Below are 27,145 nucleotides of genomic sequence, written 5' to 3'. Positions count from 1 at the left end.
CACCAGCCTTTCTAATATTCTGGTGTTTCTTATCTCTGAGGATTGGTGCACTTATCAGGGAAACCCAAAGTTACTTAAGCACAGAAAGTGTGTTCAGTCTGAGAAAGTGATGCTTTACGCTACATGTACCAAGCATTCTCCATAACATCCACACTGATGTTAGTACTGGGTTATCAGAATTACTTTCATCAGGAACATAGAAAAGAGACTTCCTGCAATGCTTCCTGTGGTGGGCTAACTGTATGTGTTACCAAACTGGAAGAAAGCAGCTGCTTGTAGTTCTGATCACGATCTTTACTTTTCAATATAGAATTCTTTACTTCTTTTGTACCGTCTCCTTTGGAATTCAAGGAATTAGTTGTTTGGAATGCTAAGATGGATTGGTGTGTGGTATAGAGGTGTGCTGGTTTGCAGAGTACAAAGTGGGATAAAGTAAGTTACAAAAATTAATGGAAGCCAGAATGACAGCAGTTGTGGAAGAAGCTAGAGGTGTTTGCACTTCATCAAAATACCAATTGGTCCTAAGTTGCAACAAAAGCAGATGCTTCAGAATAGTTTCAACAGTTGTTTATCTGCAAGAAACAACACTTTCTACCTTGCTGCTGTTAGAGGAAAATTAAAGGCAATGGTTAAATGAACACAGAGTAAAGGGAAAGAAAGGGGAGGTTTGTAGTCTGGTTGTTAGCCACACAGCTACGTTTTATGATACCTGGAGGGCCAGCTGATAAGTGAAGGTGTGTCCCCTTCCGAATCTTTCTGAAGAAACCATTCAGGTTTTGCTTTCCCTGCACTACTACAGAAAACAGAACTTGAGGTAATTTTGGAGATCTCAACACATGCTCCCACTGTTTCTCCCAATCTTCCCTCCCCACCACTTTTTTTTGTTTTCTAATTACTCAATTACAGAGGACTGTTCATGACAATTAAAGCACAGCACATTAATCAAATTGAAAGGTGATAAACTGTGAAACAAACTATCATATTAATTCCACAAACATCTGAAAGGTGCTCTGAAAATATTCTGCAAAGATACTTTACTAAGTGTACACGGTCCGGAATTTGAGAAGTGAAAGCAACTACAGAATCTTATTTTTGCCATTGCAGGTCAGTTTGAAGGGTTTATATAAGGACACCTGGAAAAGTTGCTAAAACCATTCTTTTAGTTTGTGATTTAAAGTGCTGAAGGCTGCTGGGTCAAAAACAAAGTAGTAATATGAATTTAATGAAGTTAGAAATTCAGATGGCTATATCATACTTCTGAAGAAATTCTCAGGAGCAGCTGGAACCCCTCTCTCCTCTTGTAGCCCTCTATCACAAAAGCTTCAGAAATGCAAACCTAGTTAGCCCACGTAAAACATGCTGTGTCATTGGGTGACGGGGGAAAGGAAAAGTAACCCCCCAATTTGATCTTGTCTTGACTTTATTCTGTTTCCATTTTGAAGCTGAAAGCATAAAAAGAAACAAGAGCGCTGCAAACTTTTAAAAGCCCTTCAGGAAAGTGCGTCTGCAAACTACTCATGTACAGTTTCTCAAATACCTTCCCAATGCCCGCCTTCATCTACAGTCTCTCAGCAACCGTAGATCACATCAAATACTTTTAACCTTGCAAGCACAGACTGTCTGGGTTTACAAACAAATTCCCTGGAGGTGACAAGCGGCCAGGCTGCTTTCCATTACCTATAGTTACATATGAAAGAACTCCTCGTGTTGTAGTAGAGCCATTTGGGATGAAAATCCCAAATTAAGCTCCAGGACATCTACTTCAATTTTTCTTAGCTGGTCTTCCAATAAAAATAGTTGAAAAATGTCAAATCAACGATTGGTTTTGAGAAAACAAATCCTTTTTAAGCTCTTTAATCTTGTTAAGATAACAATTTTAAATTTGAGAACTCACCTTATCCATATCAAGCTTAGAACAAAGTCAAACACCAACTGTTGAAACACCTTTTGTTTTTCTGAATGTTTTTGATCTCCTAAAGAAACTGACCAAACAGGGAGTAAAAATCTTTCACAGAAGCTGACCAGGTAGCTGGAATTGCTTTGAAGCAAGCAAACTCCCTTCTCAGCTTTTAAGGTGTACTTTGGCACATTTTTATAGTGGGCATGGCCCAAGCAGCAATTACTTGTACTTGATCATTCCTCCTTTAAAGAGAGCAGTCAGAGGATCGCAAGCCATGTTTTGAACTTAAGAGTTTTTCAGCCACTTCAGCAGCCAAATGATACCTTCTCAGTACTTTGTTGTCTTCTCAGTGATGGATAATAGGATTAATTATTAAACCATCTTAGGACTGAAGGCGCAAAGCTTTCACATGTGTTCCAAAGCAAGCTGCATTTATTTTCCAATTTGAACTCAGCAAATTGAAATTTAACAAAACAATGTTGGAACCTATATATTGTGGAACTGACTTCAAAACAGCAGCCACCTGGAAAGCTGGCGTTAGCCCTTATTTTGCTCATACAAATGGACTTAGAGGAGACTACCACACAAGTAATGTTAAACGGACTGCATGGAAATAGGCAATGACTTCCTTACCACTCAGAAACAGGGACTAGAATTTCTGAGAGGTTATTCTTAAATCTCTAAATATCACACCAGTGAGCACGCACTGGCACTGGAAGTTGTCAGGGATATTAAAATTAAGAACAGGCTCTTGGCAACTTGGCCTTTAAAATACCACTTACTGCCTACACGTGTACCCAAACAAGAGACCGAATCCAAAGTTTAAACTCTTGGCTGCTGCAAGATCTACACTACATCTTGGTGGGTGCAGATGATTTTCTTCAAAAAATAAGACAGACTGCAATTGTGGGAAATCTGTTTTATGCAAATACTGACCCAAGCTTTGTCCAGAAATAATCTGAAATCAGTGATAATGCAGTCAGCAATCTGTATTAAGTTGTTATGACTCATTCCTGCTGCTTTTGTCCCGGTCTCTCATTTATTAGTACAGCACTGCTGCAGAGCAGAGAAGTAAAAACAACCATACCACAAATGCGATGGAGTTTAAACTCTGGAACTGTCCTAACATCAGAACTCCTCTGAAAATGGATCTTACCATTCCATTATCTGGAGATAGAGAAGAACTAAGCCTCAAAAAAGGAAGACCTTGCAGAAGGGGCCTGTCTCAAATGCTTGCCAAACACGGCTGATCCCTTAGTGTTTCACACAGCATTAGATCTCATAGGGACATATAGCTTCCAACAAATGAAAAAGTATGCCCCCATTAAAAACAGTTTCCTTAATAATTTCTCTTCTGCCCAACTTATGCAGCATCTTTTATTAAAAAAAAAAAAGGTACTGCCAGAAGTGATGGCTTTAAAAAGGAACATCTGGAGTTTGTGAATGAATTGTGATGCCTTCAGCCTGCTCAGTCTGAACTTGTAACTGGTTTATGGAGCTGCATTAGAAAAAACACACTTAGCTAAAAATGAAAGAGCTTTATAAGGAGAACTGATTTCTCCAGATTAAAGGCTAATCTGTGTATGAGCCGATTCGGGTGTCTCTCTATAGCCAGCATGCTGTTTCACCAGGGCAACTGCCATCCCACCAATGCTGTGTTCAGCACAGCTTCTCCCGAGTTGGAAGAGATAACCTAGAAGGCATTTCATTGTTTGGTGTTTTACTGGTCTCCCCTCACAGAAACAGGGCCTAGGATTGCTTTAGGAGAGTAAAGAAAATAAAACCCCTTTTTACTCTGCAGCAAAGACATTCTTTGCTATAATTTGATGCACTATTCTCTTTGCTTTCCTAGGGCTGAGAACTTTGCCCCTTCCTTCACCTTATAAAATGAAAAAAATCAACCTGCCAAAAGTCCATTGCTCCAATATCCCTTCCTATCAGTAATTGGGTTAATCAAGAGATTTATCTCAAATTGCCCATTTGAAGACAAGGGATAATATTTTGCAGTATCTGAGTGGAGACTGCTTCAGAGACAAGTTTTTTGGAACCTGGAATAACCTAGTCAGCTCAAGGAGCTTCAGTACAAGGAGTCCCAGTTGTATGGATGACCACCTTCCTTACTATAGTAGCAGAATTGTAAGCTTAGATCATAAACTAATTATAAGATAGTACTTCCTAAATATGTTGACTGACTTTCCTTCTGACAGATTTTTTGAAATTACAATATTGCTTTAAAATTTTGACTTAACTGGGAGAGTCCAACTTTAGGACATACAGCCATGTATCCATGCAAAAGAAGGTGAACAGGATTACGAGTCACCTGAATAATGAAAAGCTATGAAAAAAAATATTAAGAGACTACTACTGGTGTGTCCTACGCAAGAAAGTGAAACAAAAAAGAAGGCTAAGTACATTTGAGCTGTTTACAGGCACTGTAAACAGGTGACTTAATCAATCCACCAGGTGGTTAACCTTTGATGTGGAAGATTGCTTCCTCATTCAAACTTTAACGTATGCTCATAAGACGTAAGAAGAAAGGCCACAACAAATAATCAGGTTTTGTGATTTTGATGGGAAGGATAAAGAAGTCCACTCAAGGTAGCTTTTTTCTGAACCTACTGCAAAAAATGCCAAAAAGTGTAAACTGTTCAGTTTATGCCAGTTCACTTCAGTTTTTCAGAAACAGTCAGCACTGCTGAGCATGATGCAGATATGTTTACAGTTAAGTTCTTTTTACAATTTACATAATTTTTAGCTGCAACATGTTATTATTTTCCATTTATCCACCTACCTAGAAATCAAAGAATCACACTTAGAGAAAATAATACTTCGAAAAAAATTCTTAAGTCACGCATTCTCTTCAGTCACCATAACACTGACAATCTGTTTTTGCACAACAGTGTAAAACTACAATGTGAAATTAGTGAAAACTATTTTTTTTTCCTTATGGAAGAATTTGGTTACTCTATTACTGGAGGAAATTTGTCAAATCCGAAGTAACTCAGCATACTATGAGGGAGGCTACATTTTCCAAATTCAGCATGGAATTTTAACTCTCCCCTCTGACCCTTCACACATATACCCAGATATTATCTGAAAGATTAACTATCACAGTTCAAAAGGGTTTTTACACTTTCACATCAGGAAAACAAATCAACTATCATTTCAACTGACCCAAGACACTTTTCAGCTTTTAACTCTGAGACCTGTTCTATTTTGGCAGAAGCTGTCAAGAAGCTATTCAAATCTTCACTAAAAACAATTTGCCTTTACTTGGAAACCCCCACCCAAACAATTACAGGCTATAGAGGAAAAAAGTTAAAGGCTTCCTCTAGCAGGTTATGAGTAAAAAAAAAAAGGGAGTTTAGACCCATAACTTGTTCAAATTCTAGTTTGTGTAAATATCTTAAACATCAGTTACTCCACTTCCCCCCCAAAGGGATTAATTTTAGCATAAATTCTATAAATATAAAGTGAAACCAAGGACATATCTAATCATAGAAATAGACACCCCCTTCCTTGCATCAGAAATACACTGTGATTCAATAAACCCAACCAATCCAGCCTGAGACATCCAAAGCCACTAAATAGGTTCTTCAAGGGTAATACATACATTCTCGTAAATACTGTAGACACCGCTGCAGAAGGTGATTAAGATAAAGGAATCTACTGTATAAACAAACAAATAAAAATCACGCTTACCTTTGTCTGATGTTACTGTGCAAGGGCTGGTCATTCTGCAAATGGATTGGTGAGGCTGCCCGCTTTGGTGAAGAAAGGGACTCTCTGGGGGTTTGCTTTGGTGATATTGGCACATTGGAGGAAGATTCTCGTCCAGAAAGTAAAAGGGAGACAGAACTATCCAAGGTTGCTGAAGGGTCAGAAGCCTGTCTAATTGCACTGTCATCATCTGCTTTTCTATCACTCTTTTCATTCGAGAGGTCTTCTTTATCTGGAACACCATCTTTCTCATGGCTGGCATACTCTTTGGATTCAGAAATCACATTCTTTGACTCCTTCGTCTCAGTCCTAGACAAATACAGGGAGCCATAGTCCTTGTTTTCATCATCCTGCCTTTCAGTTTTCACTCCCTTTCTTTCCACGCTGTCGGGATCTTTCCTTGCCCTTGTGTATCTGGATGAGTAGTCAGAATCCAAATCAGAATCAAGAGATAATCCGTATTTTTCTGCCAGCTGGCGCCGCCTCTCTGCCTTGTACCTAGCTATTCTTTCTGCTTTTGACTCTAGTTCCTGGACATCCATGTTTCCTGTACTATACAAGGGCTCTGTATTACCTCCTGTGATTTCTGCTCGGTATCTAGATGATCTAGGTTGTTTTTCTACAGAAGAATCCGAAGTTTCCTCCTCTTCATTTGATCTTCCTGTCAAAAGTACAACATATGAGCAAGACCAGCCCAAAACCCCGAGCACCCTACCCACCATTCACATTGAGTGGATTAAAAGCGTCCCATTTTCTTAGAAATCAAAGTGTGCTAGTGACAGACATTACATTTTTGCACTTATGTCTCCAAAAGAACATATGAATAACTAAATGTTTATTAGTTATAACTATTTAAGAGTCTCATCAAATTACTGTTGTTTTCAAACAATATACGGATAATCAACCTTTTTCAAATAAGACAACTGGAAAATTGAAAGGCAAATTAAAAAAAAACCCTGACCACAGCTCTTCTATAAAATTATTCTCCATGTACTGCACAAATGATAGGGTAGTAAATGTGAAGTAATTCAGCAATGCAAGATTGACTGATATAGATACTACTAACCTAAGTGGGGACTGTATGGATCAGTTGCACGCATATATCTTGGTGTATCTTCCTCTAGCAAACGGTGTGTGACTGATCCTGGGCAGTTTTGTAGAAGCATAGGTTGTGTATCATTTTCAATTCCCTCTAAGCGTCTAGCTATTCTCTCTTTCCTGGAAAAGATGTGAAAAATGTGAAATCGGGCATCTTTGAAGATTTGAGGGGACAGTTTCTAAGAGGAGGTAACAAAACAAGCTGTGTGTTTTGCTTTACAGGCCAAAGACTTTTTTTTTTACCTTTTCATTTCCAAAAAATCTTGGTTGTTTGGTTCAAACAGTTTTCTTAATTCTGAAACTGAGACAACAAAAGATTATAGAGTTTATAAGCTACTAAGTTTCAGAAACTCACAGACACTTACTAAAAAGCTTCAGAATAAGAAGGAACAGTCAAATAAAGTTAAGACATTTGAAATAGCTTTTGTTAGGGAAGAAGCATTTTCCTCAGTTTTCTAGTTTAAGCTTGCACTGTCAAAAGTGCATTAGGCACATTGATGTAAACACCAAAGAAGCCTCCCCTCCAGGTACGTCCAGGCTAAGCTAGAATCTGCTATGCATCCTAGCAGTTTTCAAGATCTAGTATAAACTGGGCAAACTGTATTTTGATTAGCTGAGGTCAAGCTTACACACTATAGTAAACCCTTTCAAAACCCAGTAGTATGGAATTGCTGCTTGCCTTGTCTATACAAAAGTTGGAGACTGACTATGTTTAAAGAGAAATGGTGTCCCCTATTCCTTACTTTCCCCCACTCTCTTATACTGAGCAAATCCCAAGAATCCCCGTGACTCATGGCTGGAGTGAAAATTACTGTGTACCTTCATGATACTCCTGCATGATTAATCACTTTCTACTTTGCTAAGTTTCCCTTGTAGTTTTAATTGGACATACTTTCCTTCTCTCCCTCTGAACTGTCTGGTAGTGTTATATGCTAGCAGACAGCTGTCACAGTTCACAAAATAGTAGTGAACCAACAGGAGGCGTGACAGATGAAGTAATCCCTATATATATACACATATGTGCAGTTACCAGTGATGTTTGCAAACCATGCTGGAGCAGTGAGTGCTACATGAAGTATGGTGTGACTTCTTATCACCAGGAAGAGAAACCATCCAGGCTGTCAAAGGATGCAGTGGACTGTGAGGGAGGGCGGTGTGTGGTGTGTGTTCCTAACAAACCCCTACCCTCCCCCTGCATATCACTGCCTTGGCAAAGATGTGGTACTAAAAGCTGTGTGCGTCTATATTGATTGCAGTGCACTTCTGGGGTCCTGATCCTGTTCACCCAGGGGTCAAAAGTTGAAAGCTAAAGTCTATAGCCTGTTAAAGCAGCCCTAGATTGCCATCAGAAATGCCTTATGCGTCAGGAATGTCTAGTAGACACTGTTCCACAGCACTGCAGAAGTAAATCTATCAGCTTTTTTCCTTACCAGACTTCATTGCTCTAGATACTTAGAAGATAAACATTATTGACACATCATGCTTTTAAAGGTCAGACACACCATCTCTCCCCTTCCTCTACTGCAAGGGCTCACATACATAGCTAGGTCAGGGTTTCAGCTTAGCTGACAAATATCCAGGAAGTTTGCTGTAGTCAATACCTCACAGATTCAGATATTGACATTGGCTGTCCTATCAACCACATGTGCTGAAAAGCCACTAGGGCTCCAGGTAAAATGACTTGTATCAGCAAGAATGAATGTTCATAACTCAGTCATTTGCTTCTCTGAGTAGTCATGATCAGAATACATAGTGTCTTGAGGCTACAGATGAATGCCTACTGAAAATGTGTGATGAATGGGAAAGAAATCAGCTGGGCCGCTCTCCAAAACAACTCCTTTAGTCTACTTTTCACAGAAAGCAGAATCAAGCTATCTGTTTCTATTTCTGAAGCCAGGTTAGCTCAGATTGCAATCATGCCATGAAAAAAAAAAATCGAATACATACACATTTGATGCAACTAGCAGTGCAGAGCAGCTAAGTATGCAGCTACGTAACAGTGCTAGCCCAAGGGACACCTCTCCCATGCCTAGTTTCAGCATCTGTAGCAGACTGAAGCCTACGCTGTTGACCAGGTTGACAGTGCAATACAGCCACTGAAAGTCAGCAAGCTCCAGGCACAGCTCTCTTGAGACAGATGAGAACTGGACTTGGGCAATGCAAAATTTGCATCCTGAACCAACACCAGAGCAGTTCCCACTGCTGCCCTGCCTACTCAAGCGGTGCTAGCAGTGAAACTGTATTAAACAGAGAACTTATCCATGTGAAACCAGTCTTCATCTCACATTCACACCAAAGGAAATGATTTCTCATAAATACTTCGCTCTCACCTCTGCCAAATCTACTTCTGTGTAAGTTTGTTCCTCTGGCTATTAGAGGTTTTCGGTTCGATCTGTTGGATATGCATGCATAAAACGGTCAAAAGAAAACCCATAATTGTTCTGCCACTTCAGACAGGTCAAAGGCCTCCACAGCTCACAGTTAATAAAACCACATTCCATCCAAATCCTGATCATTTTTCTTTCCTAGTCACCAGCTTATACAGTCCCTGAAACCATCATCAGAGAACAGGTCTTTAACTGTAGTAAAGCTCTAAAGCATAACTTCATACAAAAAAGTTGTCCGTCTGTCTGCCCCCCCCCCCCCCAAATAAAAAAAGGAAACTTGACTATAAGTCATCCATATAAAAAAATGTGGAACATCCAAAGAACTCTCTGCAGCATTAGCTCAACACCCTCTCGCTACGTGTTAGCTGAAGTTCCAGAGATTCTACTACTGCTTTGCAGTCCTAAAAAGAGCACTGGCCTCATGAAGCATCTCTCTAACACCTTCCCAAACAAGATGGGACAAAAATAGCATGGGACTACTCTATGCTGCCTTACACTTTTTCCACACTTGAGATTCCAGACAGTAATTTCAGCTAGGTTGGCCAACATCTGCAGAGCTTTTTTGTGAAAGCAGTTTCAGCAATATTATTCTTCTGGGGAGGTGGGAAAAAGAAGCCAAAAAAAGGGAAAAAAAAATATTTAGAATGCAGGAAGTCGTCTACTTTAGTGATTTCTTTTTGCTGAAAAAAATATTTGACTTTAAAACATGAAAGTCAGTTGGAGAAATTTCACTGTCAGGGACACTGGTTGGCCCTTGCAAGCTTAGGTGATCGGGTTTCTCTCTTTCAGTTTGCAATTCGAATATGTTGGTGCCAATTTCCCATCTGTTCACAGGATGTTCTTCCACATGACCATCAGAAACTACACCATTTCAAAACCCCATGACAGCGTTAAATAACAACGCTTCTCCTAAACGGTAGCACAAAGATGTGATTCAGCACACAAGAAAAGACTAAGAAGCTTAAAATAATTAATTTCACAGTAAAAGCTCCTTATTTACGTTACTTCATGCCAATACACTTTGTAAGCGCTGTTGGTCAGTATAGTTAAGGGCAACAGGAAGAACAGTCACAGTTCAGGAACATCCCTGAACTTCAGGCTTTATTTTAGGCTGTTGAGCAGGATGCTATGGTAGGATACTCTCCAAAGAGACTGTCAAGAGGCATCTTAATTTTAGTAACTGTACATCTTCTGAGCAGAATTTACCTTATAATACTAGTATTTAGCAAAAGCAATATTCTTCCATGTTTCACACCAGAGTAAAAAACAAAAAGTCCATCTGCAGCGCACCTTATTAAAATGTTTCTAAAAACGTTTAAATTAAGGTGAAAGATTTCTTATAGAATTCAGAAATGTTTCAGAAACATTTGTTACAGATTATAAATGTTTTTGCTGAAAGCTCTTTTTGATATCTGCAGAAGGGATAACATGTGGATAAAGTTGCAGGCATGTGACAGTTTTATTTTTAAAATACACAAGCTGTAAAAACTTAATCAAGCCTCCCAAAAGTCCCTAGTAGAGAGCGAGCACATATATTTGTGAAGCCTGAATAGATGTGGATCAAATATTTACCTGCCAGAGGCTTAATTTCATAGAGCTGGTAAATAACCATTGGTATATTGGCAGGTATATACATTTTCATTTTGAGGAAAATTTAACACAATAGTAACACCTACAAGCTTCGTTTCTACCTCCTCTTCTCGTTACCCGGAAAGATAATGGTCTACAAACCAGGTTGGAGAAGCATTTATCTTCTGTTCATGCTAGCAGAGGCATACTAACATGTTCAATGCTTAACTGCAGGCAGCAACATGTGAGATTTACCTAGAGTCTCTGAACCTCAGTTCAGTCTGTATCAGTTGAAAATTAAATATATTCCTCCAATTTTCCAACATGTGCAAATCTGGGTCAAAGTTAGGCCCTAGGTGGAACAAAAACCCCTTGATTTTCAGAGTGTTTGGCCTCAAGTAGTCCCCTCAGAATGTAGCCATGAGCTCGCACTGCTAACTTTTTCTTAAGTCTGGTACACACCAAATCTGATGCCTTTATTATGAGAATAAGTTCTTAGGAAATAGAAACATCTTGGAATAGGAATTAGTTCACCGAGAAGCAACTTACAGAGAAGGTTTCTCAAGCGAAGGCTCTCACCATTAACTTGTTGGCCAGCATGACTGTAAGGCTAAGTACATGAATAATGAGGGACTATGTAGTCTTACTGACTAGTGCTCTCAGGAAGTCTATCGTATAAATGCATATCACTCTATTCCATCATTGTGTCAATGAAGCCTCTTTCTGAACATTTGTAAGGATTATATTACAAAAACAATCACATCACTTGAATATCACTTAAACGTTATGCTGAAAGAAGGGCTCCTTTCTAAAGGACCTCTGCAACAAATGACATTAAAAGAGCAAGCCAGTTCCTTTATGTTGGGATTAGTGCAACTAGCCTTGTAGTTTGTTTGAAAAGGGTAAAAATACCATCAGAACACACTAACAATTTTAATCAAAGTTCTGAGATCCACAACATTCTTGAGTGAAGGGAACACCTTTATGCTGGTTACACGTAGTTCTTCAGTCAAATGTCATCCTTTACTGGTCAAGAATCATTTCCAAGCAGATTGTGATTTCCTCTAAACAGATCAACAGAATTCTCACCTCTAGATCAACTGTGTCAAAAGATAAAGATGGAACTGCTGCTTTCTTCATAAGTTATTCAGACTAAGACAGAAGTTTTTTAAAAGTATCCCAAAACCCTTCCACAGAGCAGATCCTTTAGCATGCAAGACTGCAATTCAGCATGTAGTCGGTCATGCAAGCACAGTGATTCAACCAACCTCTGAGGGGGACCGGGAAGAGCTACGAGTACAAGCCAAGTTAACATCTTTGAATTCAGTATTAATCTAACTGTACAAAGAATACTCTCAAGTTTTGAATTTCAACTACTACTTAACCTATTAAAAAGTAGGTAAACAAAGCTGAACTTTATGAAGCAGGGATGGAACAAGGCCTTGTAAAAGAGCATTGTGGTTCATCCCTGTTTCAATCCCTATGCATACTTCACAGGGAAAAGAAAACTCATTTACAAAACACTTTGCCTAAGTGATTTTAACTGTGCCTTGCACTTGCATAGACTAAACTTCAAATGCTGTTAAATTACCACTTGTGTTCATAATGTGTCTCCCTTACCTACCTTTTGGAAGTACTGCTAAGAGATTAGCATCAATATCCTTTGTGCTGTTTGCAAGTTCTTCTTTATCTTCAAATGAGAACTCCTTCTGAAAACTGAAAGCAACATCTGGTTTACAGAACTGTGGATGCTTCTGCCACAAATCAGATAAAGCCAAGATGTAAGCAATTTACTGCAAGATAGTCTAACAGAGATACCAAAGAAAATATTTTCCATAAGAAAGAAATAACCCCAAGAAACTCACAAAGCCAAACCTAACATAATTTGAAACTTGTTTGGAACTGACTGTGACACATTTTTGCATTAAATTACTGACCGGAGACTGCCTTCTACTAGCAATTACATTTGAAATAATCTATATCAAATGATTCTTCATAAATATTACAACATATTTCTTCAAATGCAGTACTGTATGTACACTCCACCTAGAAGCCTTCTGCACGACTGCCCTATTGTAGTGCACTGATCACTGGATCTTATATGGTTTATAGAACAGTAATATGAGCAGCAGATCATTTAGTTTTATACCTTGTCAATTCAAAACAGCAAAAATGTCCATTCAGATAAGACAAAATATTTGTATAAATATAATCATTAAATATACAAATTTTACTGTAAAATGTAGCTGTCGTAATGGTCTAAAGTACATACTAACTGTTTACAGACTTTTTGGAGGAAGTGTTCCTCCTTGTGGGTAAACAAAGTGAGATTTTTCTCTCCAGTTGTTAGAGAGAGAACTGCTGAGACAACTGCTGTATTCTACCATTATGACTTCTGAACTATCACAACCAAGCATAAGAAAACTTATACTAGCCTTAAAACCTTTAGTAAACTGTGTAGAGAGGTGTAACAGATACAAATCCCCACAGTGATTCCAGGCTCTTCATTTTGCCATGGTAGTGATGTGCCATATGATTTACTGTCATTCTGACAAGACAAACTGCACAGTCTTACCGTTAGAAAACCTTTCCTTATGAAAGTTTTTAAATGGCTTTTTAAAGAATTTAATACCCTTTCATCGAGGGTATTTGGTTAGAAAAGAAAAAATAATTTTAAAAAAATTTCCATACTCACTATTCCAGAAGAACATTTCTCGTTCAAAAGTTTTAACATATAATGACTAATAACATTTCACATGAACTCCAAGAAATATTTGCTTCTTTATAATTTATAAATAACACTGCTTTGTAAGAAGACATTGAGGAGAGAATAAAATCCTTGAAATGACAGTAAAGAAACTGGGCTGTGTCACATTCAGGCACCATGCCACCTGCTGCAAATCATCTCCAACAACCGCACTTACAGAAATTATTCCAGGTACTGCCAAGAAAAGAAATGTTAGCCGCTACACAAAACAGCAAATAAAAGATGAAGAGCTGCAATAAGCTATCCATTACAGAAAACTGTGTATCCATACAGAGCGAAAACACTTTAATGGAACTACACAAAAACAACAAAAAAAAGCACACAGTGGCCATAAGCAAACAGGTTCTTGTGTCATCTGAGACTGGGCAGAGACTCAGACAGTTAACTGCATGTTTCTATATGCCTAACCCCACATTGCAAACACTCGTGACTCTTGTTAGCCTCACAATATGTTATTTTCTTACAGACACATCTCATGGAGAACCCCTGTGTGGAGAGACTCCCAGTTTCCATTTGAAAACAGTTTCTACTCTTTTTCGCTAAGGGTGAGTTTGAAAAATGTCAATATTAGTCTAAGACTAGAAATCAAAACCAAAATTTATTTGACTACCTAAGAGTTGCCTCAAAAGTGCTGAGGGACCTAGGGCTTTATTTAGCAGCATCTCCAATCGCTTCCATAACGCTTTTAACAGTGCAGCACCTTAGGTTTCTATAAACATGGGACACACTACAGAAAAGCATTCACTCATGCAGCAAAATCCTTGTTTAAATTGACTATGCACTAACATCCACAACTAGCCTCAGTCCCACATAAATTTCCAAGGGTAAAATCATACAGAATCAGGGTGGGCACTAGACCACTGGTTCTAAAAGGAATTGTATTGTTGGATTGCTTGTGGATCCTCAACAAACTTTTAAATACCGTAAACTAGTTAGGTTCACTCCTGCCCCTTCCTCCAAACTCCAGGGAGTTCCAGGGACTCTGAAGCCAGAGACCCGCTAAATCCAGCCTAAATGTCTTTCACTGTGTTTCCATCTATTTGTTCCATTTGTGAGCCAGTGTTGTTGAGTACCTTACTTATTTTTATTAACAGAAGTTTTCCACGTCCTCTCATTATTATAGATTCCTCGAGACAGGCTCTCAGTTTCATTGATTATCTGTAAAAATGCCCTCTTCCTGTTCCAGTTTTAAGTCACCTTTTTTGTATATGGTGTCCAGAATTGGACAGCCTTGATTCCAGACTTGGGTCTTAGCAGGGTCTTATTAAAATAAGAATTTTAATAGAGAAAGCATTATTATATGACTAGCCAGATGAATGCTGGGATCTACCACACATTTGCCTTTTTATAACTACACTATATTGTTTGCTCAATCCCGCATGATAAACTAATATACCAAGGCTTTGCTTTCATCAGTTGCAAGTGACAGAAAAATTTATCAGCCCCCAATGCACAACTGTGCACTTAGTATTATTACATTACATCCCTTTTCTATACTCCTCAAGGTCATCCAGTTCTTCCTGTACATGAGCTCCCTCCTCCTCTGTACTGAGGGTGGCTTCCAACCTTTGCTCACTGGCAGATTTCATTAAAATTCTTTTAATAACCACACACTTCTTAAGCTTAACCCTCGCTGGGCTACATGGCATCACAGGTTGTCTACTTTGTGGAATTCCTTTCAGTTTCCCTTAATGCCCTCATTTTCCATTTCCCTCTGGACAGACCTTCAGCTTTTATTGACTATTTTATCCACAATGGAGAAGTTTTTCTTCTTCAGAGGCACTTTTGCTCTCTTCCAAAGCTGAAGGTGGCATTGCTTGTTTTAAATATTTGCATGTTAGAAACACAAAATGTTTTAAACTGATGCATCAATTATATTGCTTTGACTTGCACAGAGAATTCAGAGAAAAAGCACTGCTCTGAAGATTATATAGTCAAGCCAAACAATTGGGTATTTATAGATACATATATAAAATTAGTTCTAAAAATGAAAGTAGGCATATTTAGGACATGTCACAGTATTCAATAAGAACATTCATTAGGAATCTAAATTGAGTCGGAATGATGTTAAAGCAATTCCAGATAGTAATAAAAAAAATTACAGGACACTACTCATACAGCTTTAAAAAAAAAAATGCTTCTAAGTAATTCCTCACCAAGAGTTCCCTTTTCCTCAAAGGAATCTATCCAGATGTCCGCCTGCTTTATTAGTTTCTCTGCTAAAGGAGCAGTTGTGGCAAAAAATGGAATTGCTTAAGCACAGTCAGACAGCCAGACTTGGACTGCAAAGTATATTGTACCTTAAAACTCACCCACAACCCTGTTCTAGAAGTATCACAACTACATCTACTCACCTTTGCTTAATTTCTCAGGTCATGCTATAAATCTAGGTGCAGATTACAAGCAGCAGCACCAGGAGCTCCTGCACTTAATAGCTAGACTATGCACATTCATCATTAAAATAATTTACAGCATACTTGGATTTCTCTAAATGAAAAAATAATTCAGAAGTGTGCAAGAATTCTTTCTTCTTAAAGACTCTGTTAAATCTGGATACTGGAAGAGGAACTTCTCCTTTGCTTGACTGATACATAGCCTGTGATCATGGTTCATGAAATGCAATCAACAGCATGAGGTCCCACAAGTTCGTTTTGCACAGCATGTATGTGTGGTTTGGCCTCAGGTTCCCAACAAACTCATTATACTCTCCAATGTTCAAGAATTCATATGATTCCTATTAAAACACAGGCAAACAACCTCAACAGCTTTTCTTTAAAAAGCAATGTATAATGTGACAGTAGTAGGGTATTTGACGGTCTCAGTAGTTAGGCTGCTCTTGCAACTTCCAAACTAAGTGTAGGCTACTTCTATACATCAGGGATTCCAGGCTGAAAACTTCATCTGCTGCTGCAGCAGCATACAGTTTCTAAATAGCTGTCCCACTAACCTAGTTACACGCACAAAAGCAAGCAGAAGTTTGATCCAAATGCTGCTGGTAACACTGCCCCACCATCTGGATTAAAGCTATGGGATATACGGAGATTTTGTGATTGAAACACATGCATAAAAATCCACTTGTATACCTGCCAGCTACGTGCTCGGCGTTCCTTTTTCTTCTTTCTCTACTTCCAGGAAAATTTCCTTCCCTGGACTCTCGTGTAAAAGGTCCATTCTACAGTCACATCCTTCTCTACTACTCTAATTTCTACTTCCCACTACCTGCCTTCTGTAACAATGAGTCTCGTACACCTATTCCTTCCACCTCTCTAGAGTACCTAAGAAACAACAGTCATCTGGACAGGGTGCTGGGCCATTTTGTCTAGACTGCGCTCTTCCTAGAAAGGTTGGACTAGATGATCCCTGAGGTCCCTTCCAACGTGGGATTCTATGATTCTGTGAACATGGCAGGGAATCAGGTACACTCCAGATAATGTGCGTTGACTGAAGAAGATGCTTGCAGACAGGAGCCTGGGTGCCTAAGGCTGGTGTATTCCTGTGCAGCTGAGCCAACAAAACAGCTGGTTGCTGGGGCAATAGCCAGTTCCCAGCTCCCTGACCTTCTCTCTGTGCCACTATGAATGAGTCCAGCAAGCACAAAGGTGGACACCAAAAAGTAGTCGGAGTCAGGATGGGGAGAGCGAGGGAATGTGATCTCCACCTTGCATAAATGTGAACTATATCCACTTACTCAGCCTTGTGAAACTGTGCCCTAAGATTACAGGTGCGAGGCAGCATGGTGCTGCAAGGGAGCAGCAACGTCACCTCTCCATTCATCTCCGCGGTGTCCCCCTCCCATGTGCTGACAAAGCTCTCTGCAGGGCTGTCTAATTAATTCACCCACTTCAGCCACCTTCTTTTTCAGACAGATCAGTTTTCCAAACTGGTTCACTAAAGCTGTGTATTGTGTCCATGCCATGCAAGGAAAAATGGGTGTTGCAGTGGCTGGAGGCTCAGTGCCGAGTGGGACTCTTCCCTTAGCAATGCCAGCTATAAATATTATATTACTTAGGAGGCAGTTGGTGTTTTCAATACCTGTTCAGAGCACCTGCTTTATGCCAAAGGTTGGTCCTGTGAGAAGACCAATAATCATTTTCTCTGACAAAAGAATAAATGTAGATTCAAGCAATGACTACAAGTTATAATCATGCAACCAGCCATCTTCACTGGGCAAGAAAAACTTGACCTTACCTTAACGCTCTCTTCCTGTGGAGCAATCGTGAAGGTTTAAATCTGACTGAATTTTCTTTGTCAAAATCTGTGAAATGAAAAAAAAAGAAAAACACACACGGTAGTGAAGATGCTTTAATAAATGGGGAACTTTTAGGAAACTAGGTTATAGTCTCCAATCATCATGCTTTTCCACTGGAAAAGACTGTACAAAGGCCTCTAGTCAAAGGAGCATAAGCTGGCATGTCTAAGATGGTGATAAACCAAAGCCTTTCAAAAATGAATACAGACAGTAAACATATCAAAAACACCAACACTTTATGGAACTGCCATGTTCTAATCCCAGCATTCATGGTATAGCACTGTAGCCTGGGGCTATCATTTAAACTCCTTGACTCAGTTTCCCAGCTTATAAAATGGGCGGTAGACATGCTTATGAAGCACTCTGCAAATGCGAAATGCTGCAAGCAGCAAGAGCCTTTTTGGCTGCAGCCTAGCAATACTATAAAAACTGCATATTCACTGCAGAAGTCAGAGAGGCCCAGCTGAGGATCTGTAGCAGTAGTCTTACACCATCCACGACAGAAATATTTCTGAAGGTTGTCTACTGTTTAGAAGCTCCCATTTTCTTCTGAATACCCTTAGAACATGTGTACTTTCTAAGAGGAACACGTATTTACAGTGAGAGCAAAACTGTGTCAGATGCAGCCTTGTATTCAAAAAAGTATGTATTACAAAGCCACTAGTTCCTGAATCTTTGTGAACCATAACAAACAATAGGCAACCCTCCCCCTCCCCCCGGATTTAACTTTTTCATTTCTGCAGTCATGAACATCATCAGAGGGTCTAAATAATGGCCAGTGGCAAGGGGGACCAGAGCTCCAAGTACCGGCTGCCTCCATTCAGCAATGAGGATGCTATTAAGAGACCTTAGAGAACTGCTAGTCAGGGAGTAGGGGAGCACCGGGTCTCACTGCTGTTGAAAACCACATGAAGTTACTAACTTACTCCCAATGGGAAAATTGCCTTCTGTCCCATCTGTATTAAGTCAACTACCCCAGGATCCTAAGTAAACAATTGGTCACTGACACAGTGTTCATTTTATTTTTCAAAGACAGACCTGAACAGTTATGACACAGTCCGGACTCCAAAATGTTTCAAAAGCAGCAATATCCCTTTTACTCAAATCTGAGATTTAACTACTTGAAAGAACTACTAAGTGGAAAAAAAAATTTTTTTGCTTATACAAAATATTTTAAAATCTTGGTAGGATGTTTCTTATTTTTGCTGAAAAGGTTTAATGAAACCTATCATAGCTCACAACGTGGGTGTTAATTTAGAGAATGTATCTTTTGTCTATGCCTTTCAAAACTTTACACGCTCCTCCTTTCTTCCACTTCTTTCTGAAACCTCTCCAGGTAAACACATTTAAAAAAAAAAAAAGACCATTTTAAAATCTTGATGAAGAGGCTTAAAATGTGCAAAAAAGGCGCTTTTTTAAGCCATCTGCTACAAGTCACTGCAGATTTCAAGCAGCTTTGCTAATAGCATTCTTCCACTTTAATAGGCAACTTTTTCCTGTTTTTGTTAACATTAATTTTCTCTTTCCAAGTAAATGGAGAATAAAGCACACAGATTACTCAGAAACATCTTGTTAGACCAAAACAGAGTATTATAAGAAAAACAGTATGAATGGTATATAAATCATTATATTTTACTCTACAATACTAAAAAGAATACTCCATGCCATAAGTATGCTCTAAAAAGGCCAGATTTACATTACTGTGAGAAAAGTATGCAGTAACTTAAAAAGCCCAGCTCAGTATCAGCTTAGCTAATCAGAACCAGGCATATCTTAAATTTATAGCCGTTCTAAGGGGATATAACCCATCCTATAGTTTTTGGCACTAAACCAGCTGTCCACCATGAAAACCACAAGTAGACCACAGAGAAATTCTCCCTACCCTAGCCAAAACTGGAAAGGGGATATGAGAAGGGAAGAAAGTAGCTTTCATTGCTTCACTGGCAGAAGGAAGGAAGAAGGGCTGCTAAGAGGGGGCACACAAGCTGGTCTGATTCTTGCTATCCATTAAAATGCATTCAGTAACATTCATACATACCACATCTATAATGCCTCAAAAGCATCTTAGAACTTTACTGTATTTCACAGGGGCGAGCTCCTCTCTCCCCCCCACCCCCAGAAAACCCAACCAGATAATTATATTCTGTTACACAGTTTTGATATTTTATGTATTTCCTCCTGTTCAAATTAAACCCCATGTGGGAGGGTTAAAGTCCAATAAAACTTACTTACTACAATATGGAAGCCTTAAAATTAAATACAAACACAGGAGAAAAAGTAAAACAACTCTGCTTCAAAAGAAAATGAATATGCTCACAAGAGAAACATCAGTTTAACAGTCTTAATTCAATGGTTAATTTAAAGGAAAAAAACCCCACCCTCACAGTACCTGATACACTTGTGAACAAGTTCGATTTACACTTCAGTAAATATATTCTTAATTTTAAATACAAATATTAAAATTGTTTTAATGTAGTTATGAGCATGTTTAGAATTCTTCAGTGAAAGAAGGAACAAAATACTGTTGCAAAGATTTTCCTTCTGTGTAACCATTTCGTCAGTCTAGTCCCCCTCCCTCTTAGGTACAAACTACCCCATAAAACCACTATCCATAGTTTAATATGAAGGAAATTAAAAATGCTGACTTAAAAAAAAAAAAGTAGCTGCAACCTTCCAGTATTACTTAGTATATTTAAAGGCCCTAAGTCAGTGGCAAGCTAAGCTAATTAAAAGATCCATCTAATCGGATCTTGCAAAAGTGTCCTTTAGGAAATAATGAAATAGCCTAGGTGACTAACTGCATACTGATTGCTAAAGTAGCTAATGTAGCTGCAGAAGATCCAGTCAAACAATGTTTACACATGCATGCATACATACATATTAGAGACATTAAACACACACAAATGAACTGCATTTTCTCGTACCTACTTGCAACTCTTACCTTGCTCCTCAGAGTATTTAACATTTCCCAAATAGCTGGAGATCCAAGGATTTCTGAACATGGTTGCACAAACAAAGGATTCGGCAAAGAGAAACTACAATAGCAGCTAATTCTCAACCAGCCACAGCCCTAGGCCTGTCTTAGCAGTATCGTGTAAAGATTTTTCATAGCACAGGACTGGAGCTGTCAGGCTATCGCGTCCCAGGGAGTACAGTAAATGCATAGCAATAGGCTGCAAGCTGGAGCAGCTCAAGCCAGTAATCAGATTACAAACAGAAATTAGGCACATGAATGCTAAAACAGAATGGGCAATGGTGATTGGGAGATTTATAATATTACCACTTCAAAGATCCAGCCAAATCACACATTATATTCCTGCAAAATTCATGCAGAATGCCTAAATCCTCATATGGGGGGGGGGGGGGGGGGGGGGGAATATAAAAAAAAAAAAAGAAAAAAAGGAAAGAGAAACCTCCAAGAAGAGGAATAATTCCTTCCTATCTTTAATCAGGATGAGCTGCAATGCTTGCTTAAGAAAAACAGCGTCTGGGTTGCCAAAAAAATGGACTCTGTTAATCATATCATTATGCTAAATGTTTTGCCTAACTATTAGTTGGAATGTTTAAAACAGACAAGATTTATGGATAACATATGAGCAAAATTACTGGTGGGGGTGGGGATTTAAGAACAGCCACCACAGCTCCAAATATTTTAATTTGAGACAGAAGGTGTAAAATTGCTCAAAAGTACTGTCTAGCTACCATATTCTTTTATTAAACAGACTTGATGGATTTTTGGACTGAAGAGTCGGAACCCTTTATAGTTCATTTTGAAAGTCTGGAAGCATTTGTTCAAAATGGTGCAATAACCCTGGCTCAGTCTTCCATACTGAACTACCTGATCATCTCACTCACACACACACAGAAAGCATTAAATACGTGACTGAAACAGGTCCATGCACTTAACCCTATCTAACCAAAAGCAGTAAACTGCCCACCAGCTTCCCTCCAACAGACTTCTTCCCTTCAAAAAGGTTTCAACTAGTATCAGTATAAAACTCCCACAAGACTGGGGTTGTCAGGACCATGAAAAGGTACCCTAGAAACACAAGACTGAAGTTCTTGACTTTTCTTACCTGTTTTTATCATACCTGGTGCAACAGGACCCTGATCCATGCTAGGATCTATGCATAGGCAAAATATCAGCAATGATGCTGTGAAAGGGACTGCTTAACCACAAGTGAAAAATATAATTGATCAAAGAAACATTAATTTCAGTTGGCGCACCATGAAGTTGTATTTAGCCTGTCTAGGTCATCAAAACACTGCTTTTCATGCTAGCAAGTTCTTGCAATGTACAGAAGAATATGTGCTCCATCTTGTCTAACTCACCTGCTATTTGTATTCATTTATTTATTTTTAATAATGTTGGGGTCACCTTAACCAAAGCACCTTTTATTAGCTGATCTTTCAACAGTACAGAGCACCCTGGAACAACGGTCACCCAACACATGGAACATGGCATTGAAGCCTCTGACTCACCAAGTAATACCCTTTGTTCAGAAATATCTGATGGTACCTACCAGATTTTTTTCTTTGCCTGTAACCTTACTGGCTCTCGTGTTTAATTCTAACCACTTTTCAACACTACCCATAGAACACAAACCAAACACTAGTGTGCTCTCTTGACCAGCTGTGAAGGCCTACGTGTACTCGAGCCTATTAAATACAAAAGCAGTAACAAAAAATAGAATATCTCGACACTGGTCCAAACTTGCCATTAACATGAAAATTCACTTTATGGCCTAGACGTAAGTGCAGGTGTGCTTAAAACACAAAACTGAGACAGTGTGGAAGTAAGAAAGAAGCTGCTGGTAACAGCTAATGGGGTCATTCTAGACCAGTATCTGTGTGGGTATATCAATAAGAGACATCCAGTTCTGAAAAGGTCCTTTCTTTCCAACCCTGCTTGTGCGAAGACCGCTTACATGATCTTGTGAATAGATGTATTATTATGTGGAGCATTTTTAAGCACCTGTAACTCATCTGGTACACAACAAGGGAACTGTTTCTCATAAAGTGCAGATAAATAACGCTCATTTGATAGATCTTGTAGCTGCAGCCTTTAGCAAGGTTGAAGGAGAAGTTAGACTTGACAGTTGAGCTGATGCAATAGCTCACAGCTGCCAAAAAAGACAGTCCTACCTGTTTCTCTCTGCATGACCTCTGCTAGATCCTGCTCCCCTAGTGACCCAGTCAGAGCACTGAACTGGTAGTAAACATTCCCTTTTATTTTTGCTGGGTAGGCTTTTCAGGAGGCACCAGGACAAAGGAAAAGTCACAGGATTTTATGATCAGGAAAGGGATCAACCCTTCTCGCTAACAAAGCAGGTGAGCTCCGCTCGATTGTCAGCCCTGTGTCTGGTGAGGTCCTGTATGACAGAGAAGAAGAGGTGTGTTTGTGGAGGGAGAGGACAGCCTCCCACATTCCCCTGCTGTACATCATCTCCAACATTTTGTCCTCAGCATCCTCCTGGTGAACAAGGTGCAGAAGGTAAAGCACAGAGAGCTGCAGAAAAATTCTAGAGCGCCAAACACAAAACGTGTGTTTTAAACGGGTTCTTGCTTGTGTTGTTCAAATTCTACTCACAGAACACAGTAAGAAGCCAGTTTCTCCAACACCTCTGGCTACCACCTGGGAAGGAATACTTGTGATAGGCTTTGGTGCAAGTAGGAGTCCTTTCACTACTATTTACAGCTGGCAGGTCAAAAATACAAGGGCCTTCTCATGGGACCAAAGAGCATTACTATAGAGGAAAGTAAAATATCCAATAAAAGGAACATCTGTATCAAGGTCTTCACAAAAAAAAAACCCAAACCGCCCATAGTCTAGAGTTTGGCTTCAAACTGTCTTCGTGTTAGGTTAGGTGGTGATCACCCGTCATTGCTCTGTGCATGGTATCTATGAATTCACATTAATGTCACAGCTGTTAAGAGTAAAACTACTATGCAGAATCTGTGAACCCAGTTTGTTCAGCTTCACTTCAAGACAAGGGCTATGTGTCAACGCCGCTGCCAATATTAAAACTCTTAGTGCCAAGAGATGCTGGAGTCTTAGGATATTACACCAATGCTATGCACTTCACACAGATCATTGGGAAGATATAACTTTAGGTAACTGACAACTTCCCCCCCTCCTTACCATCAAAAAAGGGATCACCTATTGCAAGACAGGTCTCTGTGGTGTCCCTTAATTAGCTTTGGCAGTGGAGAAGACATCTTGGTAATAACAGTAAATCAGCAGGGTCAAGCAATTGTATAAAGAAAAGAACTCTTAGATTTAGCTTTTTGCTGCTTGTTTGGAAACAGTAGGTTTAAGAGCAAGTCTCTCCCAGAAGAAGAGACATCCATGTCCAAATACTTGATGAGGGAAGGAGGAAGAGTATTTTGTCCTTCAAAGAGATCCAGTCTCCAGGACCTAGTAGTGTACTCAGCCAAACTATATTATCAAGGCTGTGTTACAAATCGGTAGTAACTTTCTTATCCTCCTTTGCCATCATTAATTCTTGAACATTAGCAGCCTCCAACATAAGCAAACAAAGAAAGAACAACGGTTCAGCTGTTAGAAAAGGGGGCAGCCCAGCTGGAAGTTACGTTTTGCAGTCATCTGGGCAAAGAGGTAGAGGTGAAGGATGCATATATTTCAAATCTGAGACTGCTCATGAAAGACCAGCTGGCAGCTAAATGTTATTTTGAAGCTTCCCACAGTAAGAGAAGGAAAATATCTTCCTTTTGTCTGGCAAAACTAATCACAGTAATCAAAGCTAGAGTTTAAACCACTTGCAAAACTGTTCCCAACTTACAGAGCTGCCAACCCCAAAGCAACAAAGAATTATGAATCCCACCAAAATCAAGTTTTTTTTCTTTCTGAATTTTGATACTTATGATTTATATTTAGAAATGTTCTTCTGTGATAAGGAGAACTAAATACTTTGTTGTGACTTGCAGTTACCATCAAAACAAAAATCAAAGAAGCCCATGACAGCTGTTGGAAGAAAGCATAGAATTAAGAAAAAAAAAAGAAGAAATCAAGAAAAGAAGAAATCAAGAATACAGAGGAAAGAAAGCCCATAATGACTGCAAAGAAACTAAGAAACTTTCAGCAAATGCACTATTTAGGTAAACAGGAGTCTGACCAGCACATAAAACTGAGATCATCTGTATAAATAAAATTATGAAATCATATTTTAATCCACACTTCATGGGTAGAGGTCTAAAGGACCTCATGAATTTTATTCCACTGCTGATCTTCTGGACAATGAGAGCACCCTTGGAACAGCAAGTCAAAGTGAGCTGTGCCAAAATCTTAGATGCTGCAGGTGATCACAGAAATGAAGGTCAGAAGAGCCAGACCACTCTCTTCATCACTCCACCTGCTCTCCCAGGATCCAGACTACTTGCCCACCCAAAGCCACCCTGCAAAGTTTTTGCCATGTAGACATGTGTTTCCAAAGGTTAGTGGCAAGGCACTAGAAAAGCCTCCTTCTTCTGATTTTGCCTTCCTCCCACTGTCCAGCAATTTCTGCCAAGGTGTTAAAGAAAAAATCTAGCCCATAGCTAAAGGACAGGTCAAAGATTACTTCAGTAGCATAATCACTTAATAGAAAGTTATTGTCTCAAGTCACGTTCAAGCACCCTAACTTGCAAACACAGCATGTATTCTGGGTTGGCAATGCCAGTCAGTTTTCTTTTCTCCATCCAAACCCCAAGTACATGGGGAAGGGATATTGCCATTTCATAAATGGAGGCCATTTGTACAGACTTTTAAACTAGAATAAAGTTTCCTGACATGGTATTATCCCTCCAGTGGGAAGTGAGTTTAATCCTTTTCACTTTGCCTCCCCCACCCCCCAATTCTACTGTGCAACAGTTTTTGAATAATGATCCTAGCAAGAAGGTTTCTGCTTTTTGGCTAGTTGTTATGTTTTGGACAAGTCTTCAGATAAACTTCAGCGCTGTGTCACCTATGTGGTATACTTTAAAACAGGTCATGTGCAAAGAGATGAAAAAAGCTGATCAGTAAGTGTCATGAAGGGGACTAAATTTTTTAGGACAAGATGACAGATGTGTTAAAAGAATATGGATGGTCATTTTGTACTGACTATTTACAGTGCTCTAGGAAAAGGGAGAACAACAGGTATTTTTCCATGCATACTCTAAAAAAACCTTTCAGTCTGAATTATTATTTCAGATTTGAAGAAATCTCACTCAAGTAATTAATTTTAGCACTCAAAAATGCCCTAAAAAGGAGATTTTGGTACCTTTTGATCTTGCAACACATTTTCAGAATAAGGAACATGAAGGTAATGTCCCCTGACATTCCTACATCTTGTGTCACTGTTCACAAAACCGTATGGCAAGACTGTAGCATAATTAAGGATCTTCATTTTCCTCTTTAGGAGTAGGATAAGTCTAGACTAGGTCCTTAAAGAAGTTCAAAGGCCATGGATCCCCTCTCACATGTGGTAATCAGATATACCAGTGAGGCACATTATCTAAATTGACTCAGACCTGTTTGTCTGTGGGCCCAAAACAGTAACAGAAGATGTCAGACATGCACAGGGCCAGGGTTAGGCATGGACTGAGCAAATGGATGGAAACAGGGGATAAGGCAGGAACTCCTGTCCTAGCAGTGCATACAATTTAAATGATTAAACAGCCCTAGGACTTTGAGGAGACATGGGTTTTTACCTAGCAAAACAGTGTCTGAGAGCATTTCACACTATGGCTCACTGTAAAGCAGCTGCAGTTGAGACTCTGAATGCACAGGGTTCGCCACGGCTCTGTCGACATCCTACGCTGAAGCCAAGACACAAGCAAAAACTGCTCTACTACTGCAGTGAATGAGAGCTTTGCTGCTCCAACAATTGAAGGCTTAAACTGCTATTGGGAAAGACTGTCTAGAAAACTCTTGTCCTCCAAACAAGTGGCCAGGGTTTCCAGGACAGATTTCCCCTTCTTCTGACACTTCTAGTCCCTTCAGTCTCCAGAAAACTTTCCACCAGAGTGCAATACAACCAGCACAAGGTTGTCTCCTTGCCTGGAATGGCAAATGGCCTCATGCAGTTAAGTGACACAAAAAGCACAGCCACACTACTAAGTTTTCTCCTGGCTGCTCTGGAACACCCCTGCACTGTTAGCTCTGCATGTGTATATAAAGCCCAATAAGGGAGCAGAAAAAGGCACACATTCCACAAGGAAGAATTTACAAGACAACTGTTTGGCTCTTCACGATAGTCATCTAAGGAAAACACCAATTTTGTTTACCACTGTGATGTGACACTTTGCAGGCCACATCATATCCCTGCATACTTACCTTGAAATATAACTGTCATTTTCAAGCTTCAGGCAGACAGCAACCTTGCAGACAACAAACCCATGACCCCAGCTCCCATTCTGTTTATAGCATGTTGCAATGCTTTTGCAGAAAACTAAATATTTAGTAACAGAAATAA

General features: G+C 39.4%; 1 protein-coding gene across 6 annotated transcripts in view; it reads right to left on the bottom strand.

Moving 5' to 3' along the window:
- Positions 1-27,145, bottom strand: part of SVIL (supervillin) — a 148,332-nt gene that overhangs the window by 55,274 nt on the left and 65,913 nt on the right. For 3 of the 6 annotated variants that reach the window (XM_064444898.1, XM_064444901.1, XM_064444900.1), the window contains exons 2-7: positions 17,630-17,696; positions 12,299-12,390; positions 6,962-7,019; positions 6,687-6,838; positions 5,603-6,281; positions 710-793 (exon numbers count right to left, since the gene is read on the bottom strand). In XM_064444898.1, coding sequence (XP_064300968.1) covers positions 710-793; positions 5,603-6,281; positions 6,687-6,838; positions 6,962-7,019; positions 12,299-12,390; positions 17,630-17,696 — 1,132 coding nt within the window. Of the gene's footprint in view, positions 1-709; positions 794-5,602; positions 6,282-6,686; positions 6,839-6,961; positions 7,020-9,048; positions 9,111-10,929; positions 11,027-12,298; positions 12,391-17,629; positions 17,697-20,631; positions 20,708-27,145 lie in introns of those variants that run through there. The other 3 variants (XM_064444897.1, XM_064444902.1, XM_064444899.1) reach the window with 3 other exon arrangements.

Source organism: Phalacrocorax carbo, chromosome 2, assembly GCF_963921805.1.
Source record: "Phalacrocorax carbo chromosome 2, bPhaCar2.1, whole genome shotgun sequence".
NCBI classification, from domain to species: Eukaryota; Metazoa; Chordata; class Aves; order Suliformes; family Phalacrocoracidae; genus Phalacrocorax; species Phalacrocorax carbo.
Note: the sequence above shows the minus strand (reverse complement) of the source record. Positions and strands in the feature narration are given on the sequence as shown.